At 48.2% G+C, this 12063-nt stretch overlaps 1 protein-coding gene across 1 annotated transcript in view; it reads left to right on the forward strand.

Annotated features, from left to right (window-relative positions):
* Window positions 1-9372: 9372 nt before the first annotated feature.
* LOC309614640 (maestro heat-like repeat family member 5) overlaps window positions 9373-12063 on the forward strand; it is a 54172-nt gene continuing 51481 nt past the window's right edge. Inside the window, 1 exon segment of the mRNA XM_082363206.1 lies at window positions 9373-9423. Within this exon segment, the coding sequence (XP_082219332.1) occupies window positions 9388-9423 (36 nt within the window). The 5' untranslated portion in view covers window positions 9373-9387.

The raw sequence follows: 12063 nt of genomic DNA on the forward strand, positions 1-12063 counted from the left end.
TGGCTGAGCCCGCCCAGAGCGGCAGGGGAGTGAGTGGTTTTCTGAGAGGCCGTAGGAAGAAGGGCCTTCCAACAGGGGTAGAGTGTGTACTGAGCCCCGGTGGCCACGTCCCCGGGATGCAGGGTTTGGAGTTGGGCAGATCTGAACGTGCACTGTCCTGCAGAGGCTGTGTGTCCAGGGACGGGTCCCTGAACCTCTCTGTGTCTCAGCACCTCGCAGGGTTGGTGTGAGGACAGTGTGGACATGATCAAGCCCCCAACACATGGCCATCCTCGTTGGTGGCGGTGGAGGCGCTGGTGAGATGGGTGGCGGGGCAGAGGTGACGGGAAGGGAAGTGGCCATCCCTCCCGGGCAGGGGCGAGCTGCCCTGTTCCCAGAATGCCTTCACTCATTCACCACTCAATTACTCAGTCATCCAGCACCCACTCTGGGCACCTACTTTACCAGCCAAGCCTCCCTGACCTGGCTGCTTAAAATAACCCCCACAGCTTACCCACTCCCTGTCCTGCTTGACCTTCGTCCTTCTCACTGTCCCCGGGACATAAGTGCCACGAGGGAAGGAGTTTCTGGGTGCTTTTGTCCCCTGATGAACCGCCAGGTCCTGGAGTGGTGCCCGCCACACTGTAAGCATTTGCTGAATACGCACTGAGTGAGTGGAGGCGGCAGGAAGGATGCCGCCCAGGGCATTGTGCGGGCTCGGGGACTACGGAGCCGGTCAGCCACCCGCAAGCCAAGTGCCCCCCCGACCCAGTCTCTGTTCCCTGCAGTTTACAAACCCTTTCATCCCAGCAAGTCCCCTGGCCAGGGCTGAGTCCTCTGTGTCACCAGCTCAGACATGCAGGAAAGCAACATCTCGGGCAACCCCAGGAGTGTCCCCTGCCTGGCCGCACGGTCACTGGTCCCCAAAGAGGCAGATGGCGGGGAGCGGGGGAGGGTCCTCAGGCTGGGCTTGGCCAAGGGATGGGGAACGGGCCCCCCCACTCCAAGCAGGGACACCACGTGGGAAGGGAGCTGAAGGAGGCAGGGCTGCTGATAGCAGCTCCAGGTGGACGGGAGGAGGACAGTCCGGCTGTCCAAGGAAGGTCCTCCCAGGAGCACGCCCTCAGCAGCATTCACTCACTCAGTCGACCTTTACTCAGGGCCTGCCCTGGGACACGTTGGGGACCCAGAGACAGCCAGCACATCCCCAGGGAAACTTGGGAAGGCAAAGGACCAGGGTTTAGTCAGTGGTGCCACCAGGGTTCCAAGGAGCTCAGGGAGAGCCAAGGAGGGCCATCAGTCAGCCAGGGAGCCGGGGGACACACCTTAGGATGCTCTTACCAAGTCAGGAAGGCTGAAGGCTGACTTCATGTGGCCTCGCAAAGGGACAAGGAGGAAGGACACATGCTCTGGGCAGAGGGGAGAGCAAAGTCCCATGGTCAGCTGGAAAGGGCTCCGGCAGCTAATCCTGGCGTGGAGGCTGCAAGGGACAGACCACCAGGAACCTAGCGAGCTGGGAGGGCCGTCCCAGGGCTGTCCCCAGAAGATCCAGGTAGGGCCGATGGCTGCTTTGGACACATCGCTCTACCATTCATCCCAGAAACATTTGCCGAGCCCCTGCTAAGCATACCAGGCACGATTCCAGGCACTGGGGACACAGCTGGAAACAAGACACGAAGAGCCCTGCCTCCTGGTTTACATTCCAGTGGGGGAGACAGCCAATAAACCAGAGATATAGTACAGTGAATTATATGATGTTACAAGGTGAAAAGGGATATGGAAAGAAATTGACAAGTTTAGGGGGTAGAGAGTGCAGGGTGAGGGTCAGATTTTAAAGAAGTTCATCAAGAAAGAAACAATTGAGCAAAGACTTGAAGGAGGTGAGAGACTGAGCCGAGCAGCTCTCTGAAGGAAGGACGCTCCCCAGACCAAAGGAACAGCCAGTGCAAAGGTCCTGAGACAGAAGTGTGCCTGGCGGGTGGAGGAGCATCAAGACCTCACTGTACCTGGGGTTGATGGAGTTAGTGAGAAAGAGCAGAAGGAAATGAGGTGGAGGGGATCCTTTCTGTTCTTATTTCTTTTGTTCTTTTTTTTTTTTTTTACTTACAGTATTTCTTTTTTATTTACATACATTCATTTCTTGTTATTGCTAAGTAGTATTTCTGTGAATGGAACACAGTTTGTTTATGCATTCACCAGTCGAAGGACACTTGGATTTTTTCTGTTTGGGGTTATTATAAAGCCACTATAAACATTCGTGTACAGATTTTTGTGTGAAGTTGTCATTTCACTTGAGTAAAAGCCTAGGAGTAGAATAGCTGATTTGGATGGTAAATGTAGGCATCACTTTCTAAGAAAGTACCAAACTACTTTCCACACTGGCCGTACCATTTTGCATTTCCGCTGGCGATGATGGAGACCCCAGTTACTCTGCATCCTCACCAGCACTTGGTATTTTCTGATTTTTCTTATTTTATCCATTCTAGTAGATGTGTATTGATATCCCACTGTGGTTTTAATTGGTTTCCCTCGTGGGGAATGGTGTTGAGCCGTTTTTATGGGCTTATTTGCCATCTGCTTTTTTCCTTTAGTGGAATGTCTATTTGAATTTTTTGCCTGTATTTTCTTAGGTTGTTTGTGTTTTGTTTTGTTTTGTTTTGTGAGTTATTTGTATAGTTCAGATACAGTCCTTTATCAGATATGTGATTTGCAAATACTTCCTCCAAGTCCGAAGCTTATCGTTTCATTTTTTTTTTTTAATAAATTTATTTATTTATTTATTTTTGGCCGCGTTGGGTCTTCGTTTCTGTGCGAGGGCTTTCTCTAGTTGTGGCGAGCGGGGGCCACTCTTCATCGCGGTGCGCGGGCCTCTCACTATCACGGCCTCTCTTGTTGCGGAGCACAGGCTCCAGACGCGCAGGCTCGGTAATTGTGGCTCACGGGCCTAGTCGCTCCGCGGCATGTGGGATCTTCCCAGACCAGGGCTCGAACCCGTGTCCCCTGCACTGGCAGGCAGATTCTCAACCACTGCGCCACCAGGGAAGCCCCCATTTCATTTTTTTATAGCTGCCTTTTGAAAAGCAGACGTTCTTAATTTTGATGAATTTATTTACCGATTTTTTATTTTATGGGTGGTGCTTTTGGTGTCATATACAACATATCTTTGTCCAACTCAAGGTCACAAAGATTTCCTCCTATATTTTCTTCTAGAAGTTTTAGAATTTTAGGTTTTACTTTAAGGTCTATGATCCATTTTGAGTTAATTTATGTATGTAGTGAAGTATAAATTGGGATTTTTTTTTTTACATGTGTATATCCAGTTATTGCAATGCCATTTGTTGAATAGACTATCCTTTCTTAATTGAATTGCTTTTGCACCTTTATCAAAATACGTGTGGGTCTTTTTCTAGACTCTATGCTTTGTCCTATTTATTTATATTTCTGTGCTTTCATCAGTACCACACTGTCTTGATTACTATAGCTTTGATAATAAATCTTCAAATCAGTAGTGTCGGTCCTCCAATTTTGTTCTTCCTCAAAATTGTTTTGGCTATCTTCATTCCTTTACTTTTCCATATAAATTTTCAAAACAACTTGTTGGTTACTACAAAAAAAATTCTTCTGGGATTTTGATTGGAATTGCATTGAATATTTAGATAAATTTAGAGAAAACAGACATCTTAACAATATTGAGTCTTCCAATCTGTGAACATGGTATGCCTCTTCACTTATTAAAGTCTTGATTTCTTTCACCAATATTTTATATTTTACAGTATATAGATCTTGCAATTATTTGATAGATTTATCCCTAAATAGCTCATGATTTTTAGTGCTATTGTATATAGTACCTTTTTTATTTTAATTCCCAATTGTTCATTGCTAGGTATATAGAAACATGACTGATTTTTGTATGCTGACTTTATATTTGCAAATTTGCTGAATTCACTTTTTAGTTCTAGTAGGGCTTTTTTTGGATTCTTTGGAATTTTCTGTTTAGATAATACCGTCCTCTACAAATATGGATACTTCCTTTCCAGTCTGCATGCCTTTAATTTCTTTTCTTACCACTTTCTATTGACTAAGCCCTCAGTACAATGTCAAATAGGAGTAGTGAGAGTAGACAGCCTCACCTCATGCCCTATTATGTGGGGAAAACAGTATCTTTCACTACTAAGTATGATATTAGCTGTAAGATTTTTGTAAGTACTCTTTATCAGATTGAGGAAGTTCTCTGAATTCCTGCTTTTATTGTGAATGGATGTTGAATTTCGTCAAATACTTTCTCTGCATCTATTGAGATGGTTATATGATTTTCTTCTTTAGTCTGCCAATACGGTGAATTACATTGATTGATTTTCTTTTTTTTTTTTTTTTGGTCATGCCACATGGCATGTGGGATCTTAGTTCCCCAATCAGGGGTTGAACCTGTGCCCCCTGCAGTGGAAGCATGGAGTCTTAACCACTGGACCACCAGAGAAGTCCCCACATTGATTGATTTTCAAATGTTCAACCAGCCTTGTATTCCTCAGATAAATAGTGCTAGAAGTTTATCAAATGTTTTCATCATTTCAAAGAACCAGCTTTTGGTTTCGTTGATTTTCTCTATTGTTTTTCTGTTTTTGATTTCATTAATTTCTGTTCTACTTTTTATTTTCTTGTGTTAGCTTTAATATACCCTTCTATTCCTAGTTTTTAAAATGGAAGCTTAGGTCATTGATTTCAAACCTTTATTCCTTTCTAGTACTATAAATTTTAATGTTATAAATTTCCCTCTAAGCACTGCTTTAGCTGCACCCCATGCATTTTGATATGTTGTGTTTTTATTTTCCTTCAGTTCAAAATCCTTTTTACTTTCTCTTTTGATATCTTCTTGGCCTGTGCCTTATTTTAAAATGTGTTATTTAGTTTCCAAATGCTGGGGGATTTCCCATCTCTCTTTCTATTATGGGTTTCTATTTTACCAACTTGCAATTTGTTTTCTCTTTGTCCCATCTCTTCTTTGTTCTATTTTTCTTTTCTATTTTAAAATGTTGCCCCACTGTCACTTGGTTTGCACTATTTCTGACAAGAACAGAACTAATTCTTAATCTTATGGCTCTCATTCTTATCTTTATACCTTTGTATAAAATGTGTCTTTCTTTCCTCTGGCTGTTTTTAAGATTTCCTCTTTATTTCAATGTAACTTAGTGTAGTTTTCTTCATGTTTCTTTTCCTTGTGGTTCACTGAGTTTCCTGGATCTGTGGATTTATGGTTTTCATTAACTTGAAAACTTCAGATATTATTTCTTCAAATATTTCTCTGTCCTCTTTTCTTCTCCTGTGAGGACTCAAATAGGCCCTTTGTAGTTGTCCCACAACTCATTGATGCTCTGTTCCTTTTTTTTTCCCAATCTTTTTTCTATTAGTGTTACATTTTTGGATAGTTTCTGTTGTGTCTTCAAGTTCACTAATTTTTGCATCTATGGTGTCTAATCTGCTGTTAAACTCATTCTGTGTATTCTTAATCTTAAGCATTGTGTTTTTCGCCTTTTTTATATTTTCCATGTCTTTCCTTAGCGTGCTTATGTTTTAATCTACCATGTTGAACATATGGAATATAATTATAATAATATTTCATGTCCTTGCCTACTAATTCTATCATTTGTGTCATTTATGTGTTGGTTTTGATCTGCTGATTTTTCTCCTCATAATGGGTCATATTTTCTTGCCACTTCTGCATGCCTGCTAATTTTCTATTCAATGCTAGGCATTGTGAATTTTACCTTTTCAGGTACTGGATATTCCTGTACTTTATAAATATTCTTGAGCTTTGTTCTGGCATATAATTAAATTATTGAAAAACAATTTGGTCCTTTCGAGGCATTCCTTTAAGCTTTATAAGGGCAGGCCAAAGCATTCTTGTCTAGGGCTGAAATTTTTCCCCACTATTGAGATAATACCATTCATAGTACTCTGACCAATGCCCTATGAATTACAAGGTTTTCCACTCTGGCTGATGAAAAAAGGAACTACTCTCAGACTGTGTAAACTCCAAGAATTGTTTCCTCTGCTCCTTCGGGTGCTTTCTTTTCACACATGTACTGATCAGCATGCAGAGAAAGACTTGGGGGGGAGGGGGTGCTCTGAAAATGTCCAGAGCTCATTGTCCCTCCCTATGCAGCTCTCTATTATTCTTCCCTGCAAACTCTGGCTGCTTTGGCCTCCCCAAACTTCCACCTCTATTTCCCCAACTCAAGTAGACCACTAGGTTTTCTTGGGCTCCCTCCCCCTGCACTGCAAATTAGAAATTTTTCAGGCAGCAAGCTGCAGCAATTTGGAGCTAGCCTGGTTGGTTTTCCATCCATCAGGAATCATTGTCCTGCCCTGCTTTCTGCCTAATATCTGTTATTCATGGTTTTGTATATTTTTTCCAGTTTTCCAGTTGTGTAAGGCAGGAGGGTGAATCTTGTCCTTGGGACTCCATTTGAATGGAAGTGTCACCTTCATCATTTTTAGGACTTTGCGTTTTTCTCTGAGTGCGGTGGGAAACCATGGGAGGATTTTGAGTGACTTTATCTGACACACATTTCATAGTTCAATATTAAGAGGGCTTGGCCCTCTTAATATTAGTATTAAGAGGGGCTGCCATACCCTGAGCCCTCTAATTCCTGCCAGCCATGTCTGTGCCACCGACACTTGCTGGGAAACAAGGCCCCACCAGGCCCACAGGTGATGCTGCCCTCTCAACCGTGTCCCTGGGGCCTCCAGACCCCTGCCCTCCTCCCAGGATTCAGTCAGTTTATTAAACAGAAGGGTGGGTGCATGGAAGAATGTCGCCAAGCCTGATCCAGACCAAGGTGGCTCTCGGCGTCTACTGCACCTGCGTCCATGAACGCACACACGGGCACCCAGATGCGTACACCCAGGAACCCCTTTTCCATTTCAGAATCTCCTCCCACATCTCTGAATCCATGAAGAACCAGTCTTACATAAACGTGCCTCAGGATTCGGCCCGCGGGGACAGACGGGGCGCCCCGCCACCACCCTGCTCTGCAAGTCACGGAGCAGCCAGGCCGCCTGGTGCCCAAGGAGCACAAGACACTCATGGAGGAAGCCCACAGCGCAGGTGACCACTGGCCCCGGGACTCAGGCAGGGCAGTCAGGTTCCAGCAGAGCCCCTCAGTCCCTCCACCCGAAGAAGTCCTGGGGGCGAGGGCCAGAGGAAGTCCACTCTCCAGGACCTTGGGGTGTCAAGAGGTGTGGACTTAGTGCAGCTTTCAGCAGAGACTCCTGCCCATCCTCCTTGGCCTCTTCATGTCTCCTGAGGCACCATCCAAAATGCCTTCTCTCACCCGTCACCCTCCATTCTCCTCCAGCTCCTTTCACACCTTAGAACCTCAGCTTACCCCTGGTCCGCTCACTGGAATGCTTTTCCCCTCATTCAAAGGATGACTTGCCCTCATCCTTCTAGGCCAAGTTAAAGTGCCACCTCCTCTGAGAAGACAGTCCCGACTCTCCACCTTAGTCAGGATTTATCACCCCTCCCCTCTCTGTGTGCCCAGGGCCTTTTATACAACTCCCCCACAGAACTAAAGTCCACCAATACTGGGTAGGGGCTCCCTTGGGCTGGAGGCTCCTTCAGAACAGAGCTGGGCCCTGACTCCCCTTTAAGCCGCACACACAGCCCTATGACCACACAGTGAATGAACATCATTGAATGTTGGGTGACTGGATGGAGGATGAAAGGATGAAGGAACGAATAGCTGGAGGGACAGAGGGATGGATGATTAATTTATGAATAGCTGGGTGGATGGAGGGATAAATGGGTGGATGGGTAGATGGATTTTTAAATGGATGAAGAGTGGGTAGATGGATGAATAGATGAATTTATGAGTGGATGGGTAGATAGATGGATACATTTATTAATGGATGGATTGATGGACGAGCATAAGGGTGTGCAAGCAGGGGGAAGGAGAGGTGGGTGAGAGATGAACGGGGAAACGGATGCATGAAAAGGAGGATGAATCAATGCATGGATGGAAATATGCATGGGTGAACAAGGATGCATTCCCTGCTTGCTTTCTTGCTTCTCATCCTACCTTGAACCCCGGAAGGACGGACAGAAGAGTCAGGAGGCCCAGGATTTCCCAATGTGTTCAGTTCCCAGTCCTCCCTTTCAGATCACTGTTTCCCATTCCCAGCCCTACCCCTTCCCTGCCCACCCAGCCCTGTTAGCACAATGTGACATTCCCACAGCACACCAATCCACACACTTTCTTGCCATCTGCTTTAGCCATCTGCTTCACGATGCTCCGGGACCTGAATAGTTCAGACCCCCTCCACCTGAAGTACATCATCAAGAAAATCAAGAACGTGGCTCACGGGGACCCCAACCTGGTGCCGGAAACCATCCATGACTACTTTGTAGACAACCTGGAGGCGGGGGCTGCTCGGGCCATTCAGGGCAGGCGTGGGGAGCAGAGGGGAGGGCTGGATCCCAAAGGGGAATCAAACCTTGGTTCCTCCAGACAGCAGCGCCATGATTTGGGGCAAGTCAATCTCATGTGTCCAGTGAACCAAGGGGGAAGGAAGGACAGTGGACGAAGACGTGTGCACCATCCTCTAAACAATCTCTCGGTAAGATTATTATGATCCCCAGAGATGAGGAAACTGAGGCTTAGGGAAGGGAAATGATTTGTCTAAAGTCACAGGGGATGGATGGTTGGGTAGATGATTGGGGGAAAGCTCTGTCTGGTTTTTTAATGAATGAGTGAATAAAAGAATGAATGGAGGGGTTTCCCTGGTGGCGCAGTGGTTAACAATCTGCCTGCCAGTGCAGGAGACACGGGTTTGAGCCCTGGTCCAGGAAGATCCCACACGCCACGGAGCAACTAAGCCCGTGCGCCACAACTACTGAAGCCTGCACTCTAGAACCCGTGCTCCGCAATGAAGAGTAGCCCCGCTCGCCGCAACTAAGAGAAAGCCTGCGCACAGCAATGAGGACCCAACACAGCCAAAAATAAAATAAATAAATAAATAAGTAAATTTATTTATTTAAAAAAAAAAAAAAGAATGACTGGAGGAACTGATGGAATGCTTTTTAAAACCCCCTAGCAGTTCCCTGAGGATGGGGACAAATTTTTATTCATCTGTCTCTGCAGAACCTAGCCCAGGGCCTGTTCATGAAGGGGTTGTTGGACAGATGGCCAAAAGCATCCACTTGTGCTCTCTCCCCTCTGGCCTCCTCCCCCTCCCCCCACCAATGCTCTCATTGGCGACTCCCCGCATGATCAGACCCAACTCGTCCTGAGCCTGTATCCTCTCTGCTGCCCACAGATCTCCGCCTGGCACAAGTTCTGGCTCTTCCACGTCCTGGAGGCTGTCATTGGAGCCAGTGAGTCCCTGGAGGAGACCTGGGAGAAGACCTTCATGCAGCTGGCCCTGGAGAACATGACCAAGTCCACGGTGGGCCTCCCACTGCCGCCCCCACCAGCAAACAGGCCATTCCACAAGGGCTTCTGGGATGCAGGCAGCTGCCTTGGGGACCCAAAGAATGCCAGGAGTACCCAGCCTTGTGCTTGACCAGGCCATTCTGCCCATTTTCTTATTTTATTACCACCAGCCCCCTCAGAGGGCAACGTCATGCACCCACTTTACAGATGAGAAAGGCGAGGCTCTTTGCTGGTCTGTGCATCCCACCCACCGCCCAGGCTGTAACTCAGCCCTCGGCTGCCTGCCTCAGGGTGTCTGCCTGATGGTGACCACAGGTTTGGACCTGAACCGCACATCCCTTGCCACCCTCCCCGCCCACTCCCACCCCCAGCTCAGTCAGGGCTGCCCCAGGCCCAGCAAAGGTCTCGGCTGATTTCTGCTCCAGGGGCTTGGGGGCCAGCGGCTCTTATTTAGACAGACCAGCCCAGGGTTGCCCCGTGGTCGACTAGGCAATAAACACGTGGTGATCGTGGTCGGAGAGCTGTGACCAGCCACCAAGACCCATCACCACCGACCAAGCCCTGGCGCCCCACAAAGTGAGAACAGGCGTAATTTAATCCTCCCACCACGGGTTTATGACACCTATTTACAGGTGGAGGGACCGAGGCTCAGAGAGTTTAAGACACTTGCCTGGAGGAATTACGCAGCTGGTAAAGAGCAGGGGTGGCAAGCTCCCACACACCCCACAAACACGTCGTGCGTCCATCTTACTGTGAATATCGGAGAAAAGCGGGAAACAAAGTCCATATCCACTATAACTATTTTCTTTCTAAAATTCTTTTTTTTTAAATTAAAAAACCTTTTCACTCAGGACTGTGACACATGCCAGGGATAACTTAAAAGTGCAAAGCATCTATGTAGCGTTCACAGCACAGTAGTCATACAGAGCTGGGGGGGAGGCGGTCGGCAGGGACCCAGGCTGACCAGGGCTGCAGGACAAGCAAAGCCCGCAGGTGTCCGGGTGACAGGAGCCTCTCTGGAGCAGCCTGAGGCAGGGCCAGGGCCAGCAGGGCCCCGAGGCCACACTGCTCTTCACTCTCTGCTTCTAAATACAGCTCAGCCCACCTCCGGCTCTCCAGCAGGTGGGGGCAGGCGCTTCTGCGGGTGCCACGAGCTGGTCCAGGACTCACAGGGGAGAGCAGGTATGTCAAGGCCAGCGGAACTCATCTTCCGGCGTCTCGGAGTCTGGGACTCCGGTTACCCAGTGCCACCAGGACCCCCCTCTCCTACACCCAAGCCTTCCTCCATCCTGATTTACTCTTGTGCTGGATTCACATCCCCCTAGGGATGTACAGTTTTGAGACCATGAGTTTCTGGAAATAGCTCTGTTCCGTTTCCCCCGGACTCTGCGTTGTTGACCATTGTCGCGTTGTCCTCCGGCCCCGGGTGCTGCTGTAGAGACCCCAAGCCACTCTGAACCCTGGTCCTTCCTCCCTGCTTCGTGGCATCTCTGTCCTGCACTTTCTGCCACGCCCAGCGTGTGCTCGTCTCTGGGTCTGTTTTAGCCTCCGTGCTTGGCGGTCCTGCATCCTTGCAGTCTGGCTACTTGAGTCCTTTGCTTCTGGAAAATGCTTACTTAATTCACTGATGATATTGTCTCCTGTGCTTCTCTGTTCTAGGGTTGGGGAATGTCTAACACTCAGACGCAGAGCTTTCAAGGGTTCCTAATATTCTCATCTTGCCTCTCCTTTTCCATCTTTCTGTCCTTTGTTCCGCTCTCTGAAGATCCGTTATCTTCCAGAACTTCTACTGAGTTTTCCACTCATGTCCATGAGGCTTTAACTTTCAAGAGATCTCGATTTTTGTTCTCAGAATGTTCCCGTTTCATCCTGTTTATACCTTCACGGATACAGTATCTTCTCTCATCTCTCAGGATATTAAAGGGAGTGTTTTGCTTGAAGTTTCATCTCTCTGGCCTCTATTTCTTCCAAGTGGCTTTTTTCTGGGTTTCGTCGGGTTTGCAGTTGTGGCTGTGGTTTTAGTGCCTCCCGCGTCCATGGCCTCCTCTGCGTGGCCGTCTGCCTGTGCTTAGGGGTTGATAAGGCGCTCTGAGCACACAGGTGGGAGATGGGATTGGAGGCCCACCGTAGAGTTATGAGGTGAGCCCTCTGCTGGCCTCCCCATGTCCCCCGCCCCCGTATCAGCACCTCTGTGTCGTTCCTCCCGGGCTGTCCAGATCTCCCAGGGAAGACCCTGATCCGGGGCCCAGCCCCGGGCAGCGTTGTGGAGGACCTGGCCCAGGCAGTGTCTGTCCCCTGAGCTTGCAGGCCTGGCCTCCCCGCCCAGAGTCCCTCTGCCTGGCCTCTCCAGAGACGCTCCAGGTGTGTGGAGTGGGGACGGCATCTGGGCACCTGACTACTCCTTAAACCTCTTGGCCCTCTCCCCGGCCTCCCTAGCTGTAAACATCTGGGAGACACAACCGTCAGGATTTCTATCAAACAATGTGTGGTGTTGGGGGCGCTGGTTCTCAGCTTGCCCTCCCAGCAGCTTAGCACTCAGCACAGCTGCCTCACCCATCTCCTTTCCAGCTTCAGAGCGTGGTGGCTATTGCCCTTGCCAAAAATCTCCTAAATGTAGTGTAGTTGAGAGCTTTTTTTGAAAGAGCAAAATCAC

The sequence above is a fragment of the Balaenoptera borealis genome, assembly GCF_965194805.1.
Source record: "Balaenoptera borealis genome assembly, chromosome: 17".
In the NCBI taxonomy this organism is placed as follows: Eukaryota; Metazoa; Chordata; class Mammalia; order Artiodactyla; family Balaenopteridae; genus Balaenoptera; species Balaenoptera borealis.